The sequence below is a fragment of the Myxine glutinosa genome, chromosome 11 (assembly GCF_964187855.1).
Source record: "Myxine glutinosa chromosome 11, kmMyxGlut1.1, whole genome shotgun sequence".
In the NCBI taxonomy this organism is placed as follows: Eukaryota; Metazoa; Chordata; class Myxini; order Myxiniformes; family Myxinidae; genus Myxine; species Myxine glutinosa.
Genome location: NC_136271.1, coordinates 111,995,008 through 112,015,545, shown reverse-complemented (window position 1 = coordinate 112,015,545; position 20,538 = coordinate 111,995,008). Strand labels below are relative to the sequence as shown.

General features: G+C 45.4%; 1 protein-coding gene across 5 annotated transcripts in view; it reads right to left on the bottom strand.

Annotated features, from left to right (window-relative positions):
• LOC137436990 (BTB/POZ domain-containing protein 3) overlaps positions 1–20,538 on the bottom strand; it is a 67,749-nt gene that overhangs the window by 28,949 nt on the left and 18,262 nt on the right. For 4 of the 5 annotated variants that reach the window (XR_013625028.1, XR_013625029.1, XM_068131267.2 and 1 more), the window contains exons 2-3: positions 17,977–18,211; positions 9,092–9,182 (exon numbers count right to left, since the gene is read on the bottom strand). Coding sequence is in view for 2 of the 5 variants with exons in the window: in XM_068131266.2 (XP_067987367.1) it covers positions 9,092–9,182; positions 17,977–18,211 (326 nt within the window). In the remaining 3 variants the exon portion in view is untranslated. The remainder of the gene's footprint in view (positions 1–9,091; positions 9,183–17,976; positions 18,212–20,538) is intronic. The other variant, XM_078787000.1, reaches the window with a different exon arrangement.

The window sequence follows — 20,538 nt, the reverse complement described above, 5'->3', positions numbered from 1 at the left end:
CCCGATAAATTTTTACCTACTTTAGTGTGGCACTCAGATGTAGTTCCCTCTACTATTAACTCAACCTTGAGTGCGACAGTTTTACAGGTGTTCACAAATGAGTAAATATGTCCCCCTGCGACGTTGCACCCTTCTCCTAACAGAAACACACCCACAGGATAACCGAATCGCGGAAAGCATCCTCAAACTAAACATACAGCCGGTAGGGAGCATTATCTATCTATAATTCCAGTAATCTCTGTGTGTATGTATGTCTGTATGTTTGTCTGTGACCGCTGTTTCTCGACAACCACGGGTCCGATATACTTGAAACTTGCCAGGTATATTGCTGGGGACCCGAGGATGTGCCTTTTCAAGGTTTCATATTAATCGGACAAGTAGTTACCGAGCTATGGCGATTTCTTTACCAAACTCCGCAAGCCGTTCGCTTTGGACCAAACCATTTCATGTAAATAGAGGGGGGGGGGGATTGTCACCGTACTCGCAAGCCGTTCGCTTTGGACCAAACCATTTCATGTAAATAGAGGGGGGGGATTGTCACCGTACTCGCAAGCCGTTCGCTTTGGCTTTGCGAATGGACCAAACCATTTCATGTAAATAGAGGGGGGGGATATAATTTTGTACGGGCATGCCCTAGTTTATACAACACTGATATTTACACTACGATCCAGGACCTGTTCTTTGAGGAACACATGCAGATGTTATGCATAGGGAGAGCACGCATGCCAGCATCGATACACCAACCCACGAGTGCCCTGTGGCCCTACGGCCTTTAATAATGTGCAGAGCACCCCGTCCAAGCACCAAAAGCACCACCCCATTACGCACAGTCAGCACCATCCGGTGCACCAATAAAGTGTTCATAAAAATGTACAATTAAGTGTCCATGGTCACCGGTGGTGTCGCAGCCGGCCAATGTTCTGCCGCTGGTCTTGCCTTCATGGAGTGCACTTGGCCTTCTGGCTTCTTTAGAAATAAAGAAAGGCGCCAACCGCGTCCATTTCTGAATTGTGGCCGTCAGGGGGGCCAACTAAAAGTGGTTCACCTGTATGGCATAGGTGCCACGTTGACCCAGAGGTCCATCCATGGGTGGTGCTTGACCGCAAAAGAACTGCGGTCCATTGTGGGCGGCCACAAAAATTGCGGTCCATATGGTGTATCGATCCAGGCAGCAAGCAGCGGAAGTACAGGCCCACAACTGCGGAGCCAGCACCTCTCTCTCCTCTCTCTCTGCCCCAAAGCCAGATCCTCGGAGGTGGGAGACAAAATAAGACAAGTGAGTAAGATGGTAAGGGCGCAAAAGTGCACGCAATACAAGGTAATGCACACTGGGGGCACATGGGAACCAGGTGAGACAGGTACGTTCCTACCGTACGCCCCCCCCCCCCCACCAGGTAACCTACATTGCCCCTCCCTTACCCCTTACTGTATCCACAAAACACAACACTACCCATAAACATCTACTTTACACATCAACAAACGTCCCTACTGTCTTCCCCGTTCCTCCCATAAACCAAATTCGTCTTCTCTCCCTCCTAACCAATCAAATTTGCCATTTCCAACTCTCATCAAAATCTGCCATCTCCAACTCAACATCAAAATCTGCCATCACCAATTCATCATCAGTCCCTCCTAAGGAGGGAGAGATGGAATCACCCCAATGTCTTATCCACGTCGTGATGCATCTCACAAATCCAAACAGCAATTCTCATTTCCTGCAACACAAAACAAAGAAAACACAGGTGTGGAGTCATCATCATCACCTCAGGCAAGTGGCTGCGTATGGTGCGACAGATTCATCAATCCTAACTATTTCCTAAATGACTTTAACAACTTTACATTACCCGGGGTCTTTCTCCTGCCAAACCATTGGCCCTCATTACTCTATGTGGTTCAAACAACCAAAATCCCATTGACCATCTGTGGTGCACACCATCAAGTTGGGTCTCACTCTCCGATTCAACACTCGGTGCCCCCGCACAATTTCGGTGGCTGGGTCGTGTGACGCTCCCAGCTGGTCCGCCTACCTGCACACCTCCACCACTGTTGTTGCCTACCGAGCTCACCTGCTCCTCACCCTAACCTAACTAACTGGGGAAGGCTCTCTCGCACTCTCACCCCCTCAGTGCCCTCTCTGGCACGGGCTGCCCGATCCACACCCGGGATCCTCAGGCACCCACTGACACTAACGGCTCCCAGAGCCCACCTGCGGCCTCACCTGGCCGACATCTAACAGTGGCGGAGTGCCCAACCATTAACACTCATACTAACAGGCCACACGACCAGCCAATTTCACCACACCAATGCACCCATCCACAATACCATTCTGCAACCGCACCACAAATGCCAATATCCAACCACAATTTACCTATACCTTCTAACTATTCTTTAAACTACCCTCCCCGGGTACTCGTGAAAAGGGGTCCACTCTTCCCCCATCCACACCTTCGCACCATGCACACCACTCCGTACCACTTACTCCAACTCTCTCCACACCACTCATTCTCTGCTCCATATATTCCACACACCTGTACTTGCACACCTGTGCTCTCATACTTGGTGCCGCCTGCACCCTTCTCTCCCCCAAGCGCATTCACGCTGATCCACAACACTCACTACTCACCATGACACTCATCCGCAATGCTCTCTCATTCATCACTTGTACACTCACACACACCTCGGAGCATTGCCTCACCGATGCCTCATTTGAAGCTGCTCACCAGCACTTCCATTCACACTGCATCATCTGCTCTGTCTACTCCCTTCTAAAACTCGCGCTCCTCTGTCTTCCCTTACACTCAGCGCTCCCACGTCATTATCAAACACTAAGCTACTACATCCCCACTACAGGTACCAAGTCTCCTATCTAACCTTAATGTTACCTAATGTCATCTCTCTAGATCCCTACATTATATCCTAACCCACCCGGGCTAGTTTTCACTGCCATAAACCCCATAATCTATAGCGCATTTGCCCCAGTTTGTGAGGGATGACAGAGTTGCCATCCCACCACATCGGGCATCTCCCACTACCAATTTTGCACATCAAATTTCAACAAATCAAAAATTTGCCAATCACTACCCATCATCTGCCAATCATTACTGCCAATCCTTTGCCAATCATCAAATTTTGTTTTTCTAATTTCGGGGCCAAAACACTATCCTCGTCATTACAGTCTACTTACTAATGCCTCTCGGTGCGCCAATTCACTTCTAAAGCTCGGCTTCGTACAGCCAAGCCATGAATGCGGGTTGTTTGGTGCCAGCGGCTGGATACGTCCCGCATTCGGTGCAGGGAAGGAGGTTTACCCGGGCCGAGGTCCCACGTACCATCTCGGCACGGAGCCATCCCATGGCCCGATCTCGACCTGCCGGAATGCCTCAACAAAAAGTGGTCGCCATGACGACCCTTCCTATCGGGCTGCCCGCTCCGCCTAGTGGAGCACGGACGCGGCCGTTCAAAGCGAGGCCCAGCGTGGATCGCGTACGGCGGTCCTTTCGAACCCGCCGTGGCTCGGATCCCCGCTGGTTCTCACGGCACGCGAAGCCCGGCACGCACCGAGGGCCCGATTCGGCTATAAGTCGCTCTAACCGCTAACCCGGTTACCGTCGATGCCTCACCTGCATGCTTACACGCATACGCTACCCCTTTCTTGCTCATACATCCAGCCGTTTCCCTGCTCTTGGTCATTGCACCTTCTCTTACACACCCAGGTACACTCATTCCACTCACAGACTTGGTCACACACCTGACCACCGAACACCTTGGCACACATTCGTCGCTCGCACACCTCACCAACACACCTCTTCACGCCCCCTCCTCGGTCACCTCCTCTGTGACAATCACAGGTGTGCTCTCACACCCAACCACGTGCCTCACTACCAATTCCAGCGTGCATTCCCACACACGCTCTACCATTCCAGGTGTGCTTCCTTTCTCACCTGTCACAACCAACTCACGCTCCGTGTCACTCTTACTACTCTCACCTCCACTCTTGACAGCGCACTCACCCTTACTCTCGACAGCGCACTCTTTCCTCATGCACCCGTCCGTTACACACCTTTCTCGCGCACACTCTCCCGTTACACCCTCTGTAACACTCACCACAGGTGTACACTCTTCCTTACTTTTGACAGCGCACTCTTTCCCCATGCACCCCAGAGTCGGACTTTCTCGCCCACCTCCTTTTTCGCACACCAGACCTGTCGCACACTTCACCAACGGCCTCTCACGAACACCCGGGTCCATCTCGACCCCCAAGCTTATTAAATCACCTGGCGCAACATACGCACGACCATATTGGTCACCACTTACACCGGGTCCTTTTTCTCTTCGCTTCTCCTCCATCACCTGCGAATCCCTCATCCGGTTAATGAGCACATCATTACGATCCGAACACAGACTTTGGACCAATTCTTTTACTTCCTCTTTGATCTCTTTCTTATCCTCTCTCCGTCGCTTCTTAATTTCGCTCACCCCTTCTTCCACTTCTTCTAATTTCTGCTTCACCTCCTCGTGCGCCCCCTTAAGTTCTTCCTTTAACTCCACCTTATTTTTTTCTATGTGCTCCCGCACCTCCCGCTCTTTAACCTCCATCACCTCTACCACCTTGTTCATTTTCCTCGTCAGGTCCTCATGTACCGTCTGACACTCTTTTTTAATTACCCCTACGTCCTTTTTCATCTCCTTCTGTGTCGATTTTAAACCCTCTATTACCGCTGTGTTCTTCTTTACCTGGTCCCCCAACTCCTTTTGTCCCACTGTCAGTTGTTCTACTCCCAGCGTCAACTCCTCTATACCACCTTGCAATTTTACAGTCCCCTTTCTCACCTCCTTCTCCATGCGCTCCTCACAGTGCCTCACCTCCTCGCACACTCCTCCGACCTCCTCACTCACACCTCTTCTGATCTCCTCTCCCATCACTTGCATCTCCTGCCCAGATGCCACCCTCATCTGCTCCATTTCCTCCCTGTGAGCATCCAATTTAGTTTCTACCCCCATTCTGACCCCCTCTATCTGCTGCCCCATTTTTTTAACTTCCCTTTCCGCTTGGTCCCTCATGTCCCTCAATTTGCCTTCCATACTGTTTTCTAACCCCTCTAACCCCTTTTTCATCCCTTCCATTTGATTCTCTTGAGCGGCCATTCTGTTTTCTACCCCCGTTAATCCCTCCTGTATTTCCCCTAATCTATTGTCTAATCCCTCTATTCTACTCCCTAACCCTCCGATCTGGGCACCCATGTCCTCCCTCAATTTCTCGCTATTGGACCCCATCCTTTGTTCTAACCGTTGGCTATTGGCCCCCATGTCCTCCCTCAATTTCTCGCTATTGGACCCCATCCTTTGTTCTAACCGTTGGCTATTGGCCCCCATGTCCTCCCTCAATTTCTCGCTATTGGACCCCATTACCCCCATTTGCTCACTCTGAGCCTCTATACTGTTTTTCAAACCTCCAATTTGGTCTCCCATTTGTCCCATAAGGGCCCTCATTTGCAGGAAAAAAAGGTTCGAATCCACCAGCGGCGCTGCTACGGTCGCGGGCGCAGTCGCCGTAGCCATGTGCGAGGCGCCATTTTGCGCGCCTGTAACCTCGTGCGCGAGGACGCCATTTTGCGAACCTGCCGCCCTCACTGCTTCGCTCTCCTCATGTCCCTCAATTTGGTCCTGGATCGACCCTGCCTCACTCTCCTCTACCGGAACCCAGCCGTCTTGATCTCCCATAGCGCGACTTTCAAAATTCGGGTTTTTTGTAAAACAAAATCAAATTTCGGTGACTTATAATTTTGAGCGCGTTAAGCGCGCTTCGGGTCCGTATCTCACTCCCGACACCAATTGTTACGGACGCGGTTTAGATGTTATTTACCGAGCGGTGGTATTGCCGCGACCGAACAGTTATTCCCCGACTAGACCCCGATTCCACCCAGACGTTGACCAAATCGCGCTATGCCAAATCAATGATGGAAAGGACACGACGACGGGGAAAGAGGAAACGACGCAAGGGGTACAGTTCTCAAGACCTCCGGAGGAGGGTATAATTACAGTGGTGGAGAAAAGGGGGGTAGATTACACGGCAGAGTGAGGTAAAAGACACAGAAGAGATGGGCACTTAAATACAATCTTATCTATTCCCGGACAGACCACAGACAAACGGAACAAGGCTGACTTACACAGGGATTGATGGCAGGGAGGGACAGGTAGTTCGATGGCACAAGGTGCACCTTGGCTCGGGGACAGGATAAAGCACGGTCCAGTCCAGAAGATGCGGGGAGGCCTCACAGCGCTCGGAGGGTACGTCTTGCTTGCTCCAAGCTCAGCGCGCATCTGACGTCACCTCCCTCTCCCTGCGCATGCTCAGCGGGGAGTGACACGCCCTCGGCTGGTTGGCTCCGCCCCACTGGGGCCGGTCCGCCGCTTCCATTGGGTGCGGGGGTTACCGGGCTCCGCCCTTGACGAGGAGCTGACAGGGAGCCCCTATTTGGTAACCCCGTCGAGCACATGTTCGATGGCGGCTCGTTGGGGAGGCCTGGTGCCCTCCCAACACCCCCTACCAACCGAGCCGGAGTGAGGACGCGCACTCCCCGCGCCCGCCGCTGCCGTTGCTGTTGTTGTTGTTGTTGCTGAACCGTGAGGAAGAGCTGCGGGGAGGTATTGGGAGGTCCTAAACTTCCTAACGGTGCCATACAATCACATTCTGGTGCAACGAAGGGTCAGAATTAATGGAAACGAGTCCTTAACTGACATAGACTAATAATAACTAGCAAGATGTCCTATAGTTGTCTTACATGAGATGCGGTGAACCTGGGCACGACATTTAATGGGGGAAATAGGGGGAGGTCGGGTCTACAGAGTGTTGTTTACAGAAAATGGGACTAGGGAATGGGGGATTGGGGATAGTTGGGAAGTATTGAGGAAATAGGGGAATATTTACAAGCGGATATGGATGGATGCAAATCCCATATCCGCAACAATATATACACACACACACACACACACACACACACACACACACACACACACACACACACACACACACACACACACACACACACACACACACACACACACACACACTCGTATGTATGTGTCCACTCCTTTTTGCATATTCATATGCATTGGGCAGGCAGCTTCTTGGCTATTGGGCACAATCCTACATTGGTTGCCACTCCAACGCAGGATACTCGAATGTCTCATTCATTCCAGTAAGCTAAGCAACACACCTGATATTAATTCAATGGCATTACGGTGGCTTGAACTGAGGACTTTGCGATCTTAAGCCAGCCACCTTAACCCAACACCAGGCATATGTTCACATATTGTGTGTTAAACTCATCACATACTTTCCCCCTCATCACAAAATAAATTGATATTTGATACAAACAACAGAAGCTTCAAAATGAAAAATATGCCAAAAAAAAAAAAATCGAAAACACTGATCTTAGCTTTGGAATGACAGGAGAGGCCAATCTGAGAACAAACAAATTAAGAGTGCAATTGATGTGTGCCATTTACTAAAACTGATGCAGTTCAGTTTTTCACTAAAACAGTTTAAGTTCCACCGAAGCTAGCCATGTGCCGTGGCGATTCATACATCTGAAACTCGGATGAACAAGACATTTGGGGCGACGTTCACCATCAAACGACACAAACCCCAGGAGGGATTCCACTGCTCCATGTTCTGGTGTTTAACGTTACATTTAAAATATATACCAAATTAACTTTCTTTTTTGATGGTTGAGAAGTGGACAATGCTACAAAACGTCTGGTGCACCTGGACTTGAGGAGTTGAGGTGGCATCCTCATTGATTATACCTTCTGATTATACCCTCTGCCAGCAACCCTCTGATGGTTAAACTGCCGAAATCTCGGCTCTCTGCTCACCTTCACTCTTTCATTCCACTTTTCTCCCGCCTCTGGAACAAACTCCCACACTCCCTTCAATCCCACTCCTCCCTCCAGGTCTTTAAAACAGCTGTTCACCACCATTTCTTATCTTCCCCCATCCAAAACCTTGATCTTTTCAACCCCCACTAATTCACCCCAGATCCACCTTGTTTGAAATTCCAACTTCTTTCCTGGAAGTCCTGGCAGTGTCCATATGTTTTATACCTCTCCCACCCCCCCCCCCCTTCCCATGCCTCACCCCCCAAAGCCCTCTCCCTCCCACAGATCTCTCAATGTCTCCATGTCTCTTGGTCCTTGCCCCCCAAAGTCCCCTCCCCCCAAAGCCCTCTCCCTCCCACAGATCTCTCAATGTCTCCATGTCTCTCGGTCCCTGCTCTCAAATGTCGTGTTTGTGTCCTTCCCCCTCTCTCTCCCCATCTTGTCTACCGCTCCCGATGTTATATGTTTTATGTGTCGGTTTGTCTTTCTGTGTAATTAATGTTCGCTCTTTCACGAGCCTCGATCTTGTATACAAAAAACAAACAAACAAAAAAATCCAAAAGGACATTATTGTGCATACTGGCAAAAGGCATAAATTCAGTATTCTTTTTAATACAGTATTGGGAACTTGAAGCAATTGTCTGGCAGGTGAAAGAGGCGAATCTCCCCAGGATTCGGAAAGACAAATGGGCCAAGTGTACCTGAACTCTATACGGTACACAAGAAAGTAAATTTGATGTAGAATTACGATTACCACATAGAATTACTTCAAATGATACTTCTATACAGTCAGTATATAAGAAAGTAAATTTAATGTTTAGTCCATGTAGAATTACTTTGATATAAAAAAAATGAGCTGGAGCAAATGAAGAAGAAGAAAGTTGATTACTCTCTCAGCAGACTTCACTTCAAAATGTCGAAGGCATATTATGAATTATTGGTAATAATACAATCGAGGTTAGTGCAATGTGGCCTTATCGTTTAATTTGCAATGTTCATTTTTATAACAGAGCAATACACTATGTACAGGGATTCATCTATTCAACTACTCGTGAATGGTATTTATTTGAAGACATGGAGTTGTCAGCGCACAAGCGAACTCCAGATGTGGTGTCGGCTGCGTCAGCGTGGCACGTGCATGCACTTTGTGATTTGCAAAGAGTCGAGGGCAGGGGCAGACGCATTGAGAGGCTTTGCGGGCAAGGCCCACCTTGTGTGCAGGAATTCGCTGACTGGCCCCGGGAGGCCCGACCACAAATGTGACATCAGCCATGAGCCGGTTGTTAAACATCGCCGCATTCCTGAATCGGTAAGAGAGACAAGAGGCAGGTGCAATCAATATTTTACAAGAAACGACTTACAGGCAGGATATCTCAGGTGCAGCAAAAGTGCAGCAAAAAACGACCTTGAGGTTTATCTGCTCAGTGAGGGCATCCATGAGGTCAATGACAATAATCATACTAAAATACGCAATTTGGTGTCACTCTGTCTGAACACGATACATCCAGTCGTTACTTATCCAATCTCAACCAAACTTGCCAGGGGGACTAAGAGTCACACTGTGGGGTTGTAGTGACTTCATGTGCCATCCTCCCCAAGGGGGTTTTCCACCTTAGAGGAACTAAGTGTTAAGGTGTATCAATAGCATATCGTGGCGTTTCATGTGGGAACACCTAGCGGAAGTAAAAAGTATTATAAACACAAACTACAGTATTCAGTCAATTCTGTCCAAAGTATGATTACCTTTTTAAACAGTCGCTTCTGTTATTAAAGACTAAACTGCAAGAAATTTGGAGGAAATCTGACAACCTTGACGCATTCAATGCTTATCGTGTCGCCCACAGACTAACGGATCCGAGCCATCTCAACTTGCTAGGCCGCAATGATATATAGCTAATAAAGGTGCTTTAATGAGTCTTTATGCCTGTTCGAGTTTTTCGAGCCATCATATTATATGTGAACTGCATATGGATTGTTTATATCTTATACCTTGGGGCCTCATATGCGATTTCTACCAGCCATGGCTTCAAGTTGGACATGTGATATTGGCCGCGACACTCTTGCAGCCCAATTGTGGCCTTCATTTGATGCATAACCCCATTCATAACTGTCATTAGCATTGTTTAACACTTGCCTATGGGAAATATGGAGAAGAAAATTGCAAGTACTTGCACATGGGCGGTCTATAGGTTAAGAGTCGCTGGTCCGTACACCTACCGGAAGTAAATATTATAATTATAACCAGTTACCCAGTTCCGTCAAGGTGTGTCCGACTTCTGGTGACTTTCATGTCAGATTTCTCCAAACAACCCTACCATACACTGTTTTCCGAAGCTCTGGCAGAGATAGCATTGTTGCAGCCTTTACCCCGTCCATCAGACACATATAAGGTATGCTTCTTCCTCTTCTTCCCTCAACCCTACCAGCATGGTTGACCTCTCCAGACTTGTTGTCGACATGCATGATGGGTCAAGCCAAAGTATGACAGTTTCTGCTTTACATGGTGATCTAATTTCTTCAAGCACCAATTTGTTTGTTTACTCTGCCACCAAAGGTGGGCGGAGGTTATGTTTTCACCACTGTCTGTTTTTTACTTGCATAATCGAAGATTTTTCAAGTATATTGGTCGGTTGCGTTTGTGGTTGTGTCTGTCTGTTTGTTTGTCTGTTTGCTTGTCACCAGCCTACAGGTCACAATTCTAAACCGATCGTCACGAAACTTCACCAAGTTGTATAGGTCGTCCCAATTGAGAAGCCCATTGTTTTTGGGGTCAAAAGGTCAACATAGGCCAATGGTCACCAACTTTGCCAAATTTCAAAAATCCTTAATTTTCATCCGATTGACTTGAAATTTGAAGAGGACTTGCATATCTGGTCACTTAATTCAACCACCAAGTATATTTGAGGTCAACATAGGCCAAAAGGTCAACATAAGGCAAATTTCTAAAATCCTCAATTTTCATCCAATTGACTTGAAATTTGAAGAGGACTTGCATATCTAGTCACTAAATTCAACCACCAAGTATATTTGAGGTCAACATAGGCCATATTTCTAAAATACTCAATTTTCATCAAGTTGACTTGAAATTTGAAGAGGACTTGCATATCTGTTCATTGAATTCAACCACCAAGTATTTTTGAGGTCAACATAGGCCAAAAGGTCAACATAGGCCAAATTTCTAAAATCCTCAATTTTCATCCAATTGACTTGAAATTTGAAGAGGACTTGCATATTTGGTCACTGACTTCAACCACCGAGTATTTTTGAGGTCAACATAGGCCAAAAGGTCAACATAAACCAAATTTCTAAAATCCTCAATTTTCATCCAATTGACTTGAAATTCTAAGAGGATTTGCACATATGGTCACTGAAGTCAACCACCAGCCATTTTTGAGGTCAACATAAGCCAAAAGGTCAACATAGGCCAAGTTTTAAAAACCCTCAATTTTCATCCGATTTACTTGAAACTTGAACAGCATTTGCACATTGAGTCACGAAATAGAGAAACTAACTATTTTTGAGGTCAAAGGTCAACTCAAGGCTAACCTTCAAAAATCATCATTTTTTATCTGAAAAATCGTCACTTTTCTTCCTATTGACCCGAGCTTTGATCAAGATTGTCAATTTGAATCTTGCTGAAAAGGACAATTTGCTGTATCAATGGAATTTTTTTCTTGGGGGGGGGGGGGGGGGGCGGATTTTGCAAGTATCGTGCTCCACATGACGTCTTCTTGTTTCTCTGTTTGTTTGTGAACAGGATATCTCAAAATGTTGTGGACTGATTCGGATGAAATTTGGTGGCGAGTTGTGTGTGACATGGACGAAATAATTACATTTTGGTGAAGATCTGAATAGGGATCCGAATACGAGATTTAAAAAAATTGTTTCAGTGATTCTTCACCATTGAGTGATGGGGCCAAAACGATATATAGCAGAATGTTTTAAAAAGCTTGTGGACGGATTATGACAAAACTAGGTGGATGAGTTGGGGAGGTGACAAGACCAAGCTGATTTGATTTTGTTTCAGGTCCGGATGCAGAACTGGCCTTTCAGTGGGATACAAAACGTAAATTGTTCAGCCTGGCAGAGGTATGCCTTCTATCGAGTGTTGTTCTAGTTCTTCTTGAAGTCCATGGATTTTTTAACAGTTATCTCCAACACCACATTTCAACCTATCAATCTTCTTCCTTTTTTCATTTTCCTGTCCACAACTTTCATCCATACATTGCAACTAGAAATTATGATGATCGTGTGAGTCATCGCTTTCAATGAATCTCTTCCCTTCATTGGCGTGCTCACGAAGCATTGTACATTGTGTGATGGCGGAATAGGTAACTAGAACAATGCGACTGTGTTGCCAATATGCCTCCGCATAGTCCCACAATGGGTAGATGCCATCACTCTGCATATGTATGGGAAGGGGATCACGTTTGTGAAGTTTCTTGTTGATCGGATAAGGTTCGTTTTTCGATCCAAGATGACTGCCAAACCACGTGACCTACGACATCATCATTTTCAAACTATATGCAACAGTGCTGTTCGATGATATTTGTAAAATTTCGCATCGATCGGGTGAGCGATTTCAGAGATATAATTATTTAATATTTTACTTCAATCCAATATGGCAGCCAAACCATGTGACCTATGATGTCATAAATTTAATATTTAAATACAAATGGGTCATAGATCATGTGCATGCAATTTCAGATTTTTAGGATAAGGAATTCAATTAAAACATTTTTGGCTGATATGCCACTTCACCGATGATGTCATCATTATGATGCTTTTATTCCCAATTAGGAGTACTGGACAATGTGCCAAGTCTCAAATTTTTCTATTCAGTGGTTTCCGAGAAATAATATTTTAATTATTTGCTTTTAATCCAAGATGGCTGCCATACCATGTGACCTATGATGTCACAATTATCATAAAAACATTCTGTATGGGTGTCACTCCTACCCTGAAAGTTTTGTCTCAATCAGACATATGGTTGCTGAGAAAAACGAGGTTTAGCCCGGACGGACAACCCGAAAATATAATGCCGCCAGCGACTTTGTCGGCGGAGGCATAAAAATGGGTGGTGAGCAGGTGAGCTGGTGCCAATGAAGGGAAAAACCTGCACAGAGAAGCAATTAAAGTGATAGAGATGTGTGCTATCTCCCGCTCTTTATTCCTATGAGCATCGTTGGCTGCAGGTGCAGTAAATGCAACATTAAATCTGATGCGCATAGGCGCAGCCCTGAAAGTATGTGGTTTGACTGGCCTGGTCGTCGGTATGTTGACGGCTTCCCTTGATGTCTAAAGTAGATACAGATGTCTGCCAATGCTGCGCAGTGATGTCCAAGTTGGTGCCACCACTGACTTCCATGGGCACATTTATCCACGATGTAGCGCTGCCCAGGCTGACCTACAGGTGTGGTTTGATATCCGAGTGTCCTTCTCATAGCCTTAGCCGAAAGAGGGTTTTCCCACAAGGCAGTGGGGATCCGTTACCCTCGACAAGGGACCCGTACCAGGTACTTTCAGCCAGAGCCACTTTCAGCCACTCACATAGGGCAGGGACATCACTCCCTGAGGTAGCTGAAAAACAGCTACGCTGCTACCCAGGCAAGTGGAAATACCAGATAATTCACCAGCCTCCTCTTGGTTTGTTTTGTCACATCTTTGTCTTTCCAGATCTTTGTCAATCCTGACGTTGCTGTTCTCCCCAATGCTAATTGTCTATTAATTTATCCTCCGCATTTTCCAATCACTTCAACCTTAGAACCTGGAAAGATGAAACTTTCCATTATTTCCACATGATCATCTCCTGATCTGAACACATCAATCTTCTCAGTTGACAAGATTTTTTAAATCTTTTTTTTCAGTTCAAATAAAGAGCAGCTTTTTCATTGTCTGCAGCAGTTTCATGAAGTCCTCTTTACTCTCTGTCAACAGAATTGTATCATCAACATACATTAGGTTGTTGATACACATTCCTCCAATCCTTGAGCCTTAGAAACAATTTATGTTTTGCTGACACTTAGCATTGCAAGCAACCAACACACTTCTTCTATTAAAGGCCACAATTATTCCCACGTTCTTGTGGGGTTGGCCGAGGGAAGTTTTTGCCCACATCTTTCACGAACAGGCTGGCCAGACCTTACGCTTGACTAAGCAGTTGGGGCAGGAATTTGGAATTTGGCAATGGCTGCTCTACTAATTGCCAAGGATACGCTCGTATGAATTTGGATAGCTGATCTACTAATCGCAAAGGACACGGTCGTATTTTTCACGCCCACCAATTAATCTGACAGAATGGAAGCCCTGCATGTCCATCCGAGGGACGGCACACTGCGAAAATCACCCTGCCTGTGAAACACCGGGATGACAGTTTATAGCTGGGTTAGGAGTCATACCCATGCTAGAGAGCTTAGAGGTGTGTGTGCATACTTCTAGGCCATCCCGCCAGCTCAAACATCCAATACACCAATAGTAAAAAAGAGAAATGAAACAAACAGGCAAAACTGATGACAAAACAGCATCTCTCATTTTCCTTGTGTTGGTGGAATGGGTCAAAGGGAGCGCACTCGACTTCGAGTTGTCCTTGTCTGGGTTCAATTCCTGGCCGAACTATAAACTGTCACCCTGATGTTTTGCTAGCAGGACATTGCTTCAATGAGTGTGCCATCCCTCGATGGGATGAGAAGCCGGGGACTTGTCTGCTAACATTACCTGGTGCACGTTAAAGATCCCATCCCACAGTGTCTTTAGCAAATAGTAGGTAACTGTCAGCGACACCATTGGCTAAATTGTCAATTCATGTCTCACTTACTGCCACTGGGAAGGCAATGGCAAACCACCACGAGTGTTATCCCTTAACCAGGGGGCTGCTCTGGCAGCACACACTATGGAAATGGCATGTGATCAATGCATTAAATTTATAGTTTATAGTAATAATAATAATCTATCTATAATTCCAGTAATCTCTGTCTGTCTGTCTGTACGTCTGTACGTTTGTCTGTGACCGCTGTTTCTCGACAACCACGGGTCCGATATACTTTTAACTTGCCAGGTATATTGCTGGGGACCCGAGGATGTGCCTTTTCAAGGTTTCATATTAATCGGACAATTACTTACCGAGCTATGTCCAAAAAACGATTCAACCAATCAGAGAGCAGCGAACGATCGCGTGTGCCGAACGTGGCGGGCACACTCTGCCTCGGATGGCACATTTGAGAGCGTATTCATTTATTTCACGTTTGCAAACTATGTTGGCGTTAAACTATGTTTTACAACTAATAAAAACGAATTTGCGATTCATTCGCTTTCCTGCGCGTTTGTGCACGCGATGGCGATTTCTTTACCAAACTCCGGAAGCCGTTCGCTTTGGACCAAACCATTGCATGTAAATAGAGGGGGGGGATTGTCACCACTCGCAAGCCGTTCGCTTTGGACCAAACCATTTCATGTAAATAGAGGGGGGGGATATAATTTTAGATATAGATATAGTACGGGCATGCCCTAGTATTAATAATAATAATAACTAGAACGGCACTCAATAGAGAGCATACCTCCATCAGGTGAACAGTTTACGTTTTGTATCCTGGAGTAGACCAGAAAATCACAATATAGAATCACATTTAATCAAAATCATCCATCCACAACTTTTTGAGATATCCTGCAATGTATCGTTTTTGGCCCTATCTCCCAATGGTAAAGAATCACTTTAAAAATTCTAGTAGCCGGATCCGAATCCGGATCTTCACCAAAATCTACCTGTAATCATTTCGCCCGTGCCACATACGCTACATCGCTGCCAAATTTCATCCGAATCCATCCACAACTTTTTGAGATATCTTGTTCACAAACAGACAAACAGACAGACAGACAGACAGGGGTGAAAACATAACCTCCATCCACCTTTGGTGGCGGAGGTAATAATAATAAGCACTCGGTAGAGTGCATACCGCCGCCAGGCTGACCAGTTTATGTTTTGTATCCCACTGATAGGCCGGATCTGGATTTGGACCTGAACAAAAATCTAATCGGCTTGTTTTTGTCACCTAACCAACTCCTCCACTAAGTTTAGTCATAACCCGGCCATAACTTTAAGGAAATATCATGTTATATATCGCCTTTCACCCGATCTCTCAATTGCGAAGAATCACTTTAAAAATTAAATAATTCTCGCATCCGAATCCATATTCAGATCTTCACCAAATTCCTCCTTAACTTTTTGAGAGTATCCTGCTATACCGGTATATCGTTTTTGGCCCGATCTCCCAATGGTGAAGAATCATTTAAAAATATATAGTAGCCGGATCCGAATCCAGATCTTCACCAAAATCTAATAATTTCGTGCTTGTCAGATACGCTACCAATCTGCCAAATTTCGTCCGAATCCGTCCACAACTTTTTAAGATATCTTTTGTTCACAGACAAACAGATAGACAGACAAACAAACAGACAGACAGACCTTTGGTGGTGGAGGTAATAATGATAAAAGTTTGAATTAAAACATGTACTAAACTGTTAAGTACTGTACAATGATTCGATAATGTCATGACTGAACTCTTTACAATGAAAACGCACGACACATAGAAATAATAAACTGGTTAGCTTCGTTTTGGTTGAGAAATCCATTCTGGTGGTAACAGGGCCATCCGGCTTGGCAGGTGACATTTTGCATTCCTCCGTCAATACATCAATATGAGGTGAAGCATCTCCCTCCACAATATCAGCGGCAGTAAAAGCATCATAGAACAAAACCAAGCAGATGGCCACAAGTGTGGTTGCCAGGCCGTGACAAAATAAGAATTGCTACGGTAGTATTGTTGTCACATCACGATCACTTCTTATTACAGAATAGCTGAGTGGTTTACATCGTAGTGTCCCCTTGATCCAGTGAAATGCGCTTTGCATTAATGATTAAGCAAAGACAGCCAAGCAATTCGTTTAGCATTTAGATCCCAAAAAGAGTCTTTCTGTTATTCTCTGCAGACTCGGTGACCTTTTGCAGTCGCATGTGACGAAGAGGGGAGCTGATACAAAGGAGGTTTAAATGTAATTGAGCAGATTGACATTAATTTTCACTTTTTACTTTGAAACCAATCGATTATATTATATAATCCAGACCTTGGATCAAAACTTATTTATCATGTCACTGATACTAAATGCAATTGATACTGATACTAAATGCAATTGATACTGATACTAAATGCAATTGATACTGATACTAAACTGATACTAAATGCATCTGTTCAACTTGCAATATTTATTGTTCACGACTAGTAAGTGTAGTGAAAAGTAAGGGCAAACTAAATCCAGCAACTAAACAATAAATGAATGAATGAATGAGTGAATGAATGAATAATATATGGGATGATGTCAAAGTCATATAGATGAGTGAGACTTATGTGTACTCATACATAGGTCTGTGTCATAGGTCACACTGAAGCAGTGTGCAAAGTCCTTCCATGTTTGTGGATTATTATAGCTGTTGTACACAAACTTGGGACCATTGCTAAACCATGGGAGAATTGCGCCGACAATTACTCGGCTCTAACCTGACTCACTTTGAAGAGTGCGCAAAACTTCAGCTTTCAACAACAAAGCATTTTCAGGTTATCAAAGAGACAAAGTTGCTGTTGATCGCCGTGTAAAAAGTAACGGAAAACTTTCCCAGGATAAGAAAGCGATCCAAGTAGAGAAGCCAATGGATCAGAGAGAAAAGCAAATGAAGTGACATATTGGTCAGAATCAAATACACCAAAACTGAATTGGGCCCAACAGGTAGCAAGACAAACAGACAACCAAGGCACAATAATTACAAACTGTAAATCCGGTGAAGGGCCTAGAAGAAGCAGAGGAAGACTGAAGATTATATACAGAGAGACGATGGTGAAACATTCATTGGAGTACAATAGCACCGAATTGCAGGGAAAAGAAAAGCATGGACCATTTTGAGAAGGCTTCCGTCATGCAGTGGTCTTAAATAGACTAGCAAAGTCTCGTGTCATACGGAAATGGACAACCGGGTAAAAAAGTAAAGTTTTTCACCAAAAACCCAAGGTAGGTTTGAAGTAGTAATCGAGTGTTGTTCTTGTACCATACCTCTCACGCACTGTTGCACATTGCGCCTGCCAGCTTCCCGACTTCAAAGCAACACTCGCCTGAGCCGAAGTACCGATTTCCAGCGAATCGTGGGTGTTTGACGTTGTACCATCATCGGCCGCCTCAACTTCCACACCACCGCTTCTGGTTCGCCCCTTGGATCCCGGCGACTGCTTTCCGGCCATGGGCGGTGAGGCAAAAGATGCAGCCTTCCCCACTGGTCGCCGTAACATCCCTGTAAACATCATGAAGAATGAAAGACAATGCATCCTCTACAGTCTTTTCCTCATGCTCTTATTTGGATTCATAATTGACATCTAAGCAAGGCACTGTATTCGTAAGAACTCGCATGCTTATGTTCTCTCTAAGAAGCTTGTTTATAATCTTCTACTAGATTTCTCCCCCTTTCCTCCCTTTTAATCCATCTTCCTTTTTTCCATTGCTGCCAGCAGCATCGGTACACCCAGCCCGTCCTCTTGTGCCTCCCACCATGGAAGCGAGCCTAACCTTGGGGGGACGGGCTGTGATCTGTACATCGAACATAATCGGATAAAGTTATAAGGTCAACGCTGCGAGCAAATCAGCCGCAACTTGCATCAGAGAGAAACAAATTCCTTCCACCAACAATGTGAATGGAAACTTGCATCTAGATAAACAAATCCACCTGCTAGTGGCTCCATTTCATCGGTTTCACTGCCGCTCCATGAGCTTGAATGAGTTTTTTTTCCAAAGTGGAAGAGCGAAACGATACATCGAATGGGCAAGTCAAGCATGAGCATTGGCCTCTCTGGTATTCAAGAGCATTCATTGACAAAACCTCCTGGATGCTGCGTTAGGTGAATTAATGAAAAGGAAACATGCTCATAGGATAAGGCAATACAAAAGGGTTAATGGAATAGATTCAATTGGGTATTAAACAACAACAACAACAACACGCATTTTAAAGGCCATTTTCCCTGCTGGAGCGGGGGTTAGCCTTGCGATCCCCATGACGATCTTCTCCATTTTGCCCTATTTTCTGCATCTCCCCTTGTTAACCCCCTTGCCCGCATTTCTTCTTCCACCATCTTTAGCCAAGTCTTTCTCGGTCTTCCCCGTCCTCGACTTCCTTCCACATTCATTTCCATCACTCTTCTCAACCAGTCACTTTCATCCTTCCTCAACACATGACCAAACCATCTCAACCTGTTTCTCTTCACAGCATCAATCACAGGCTCTATTCCCATCATCTTTCACAATTCATCATTTGTCTTCCTCTCTCTCAACGATACTCCGCACATCCGCCGAACCATTCGCATTTCCACCCTTTCCAGCCTTCGTTGCTGCTCTACGTTCATTACCCATGTCTCGCTCCCATAAATCATAACATTTCTCACACATGCAGCATACACCTTTCCCTTCAGCTGGTTGATATTGGGTATTAAAGATAGATACAAAAGGTCCGTAAACGATAGATACAGTGTATTGATATGAGGTGACAAGGGCTCGCAGGATCGCCTAGAGGTATGTGCACTCACTGCTCAGCTGTTTAGCCTGGGTTCGAATTTCGACCTATGTATAAACTGTCCCCCTGGCGTTTCGCAGGCATGGTGATACATCAATGTATGCTAGGATGCACCCTGAACCGGGTTGCTCGTCTGCTTGCATTCATTGGTGGATGTTAAAGATCATACTGCATCTCTCGTGAAGAGTAGGCGACTTGTCTCTGGGACCCTGAGCAAGTTACAATTTCCTGCCAAAGCACTCTCGTCACTCTGTACTTGGCAAGTGTGCCGAGTATTCCGATATACCCAGCATGCAATGAGAGATGCCTTTATCCTACCAGTGGATCAAAAACAGGCTGATGATGATGACGCAGAATAAGTCCCTTTCTATTTTAGAATTGTCTTGTACATTGCATAATGGTTTAACTTGCAAACTGATGTACGGATAGAACATTGGAACATGAGAACATGGGAGAACATTGGAACTAGTCGTATTGTATTTGAATATGACAGGACAGCTTAGAAATTTATACTCCGGACAGCTTAGACAATACACAATAATTTCCATAAATAAAGTTCGTTCATAAAATATCGCACAACTTCAACAAGAACAGATATCATCATGACTGCCTATGGAGAGCTACAAATGGAAATTGCATCCCAAATATTAAAGGAATTCGAAGTCTCCACGGCCTTCCCATGGTCGGCAGAGAAATGACACTTTCATGAACCTTATCACACTCATCTGTATTTGGCAACTTGGAATACAGTTAACACCATTCATAGAGACCTTGGTGTAAGAACCTTATGTAACACAACCATGCCTTTCTTGGAACAAGGCCTTAGAACACGGCCAATATGAATATATGTCTACAAAGTCGATAACCCAATGCTCAGGTTAACAGGATACCTCAGATATATATACACACTCTCATCTAAGTTGTTTCGCCTGGGTTCGTATCTCGACCCAGCAATAAACTGCCATCCTGATGTTTCACAGGCAGGGCGATTCAACAACGTGTGTGCCGTCCCTCGGATGGACGTTAAAGATCCTAAGATATCTTTTGCAAAGAGTAGG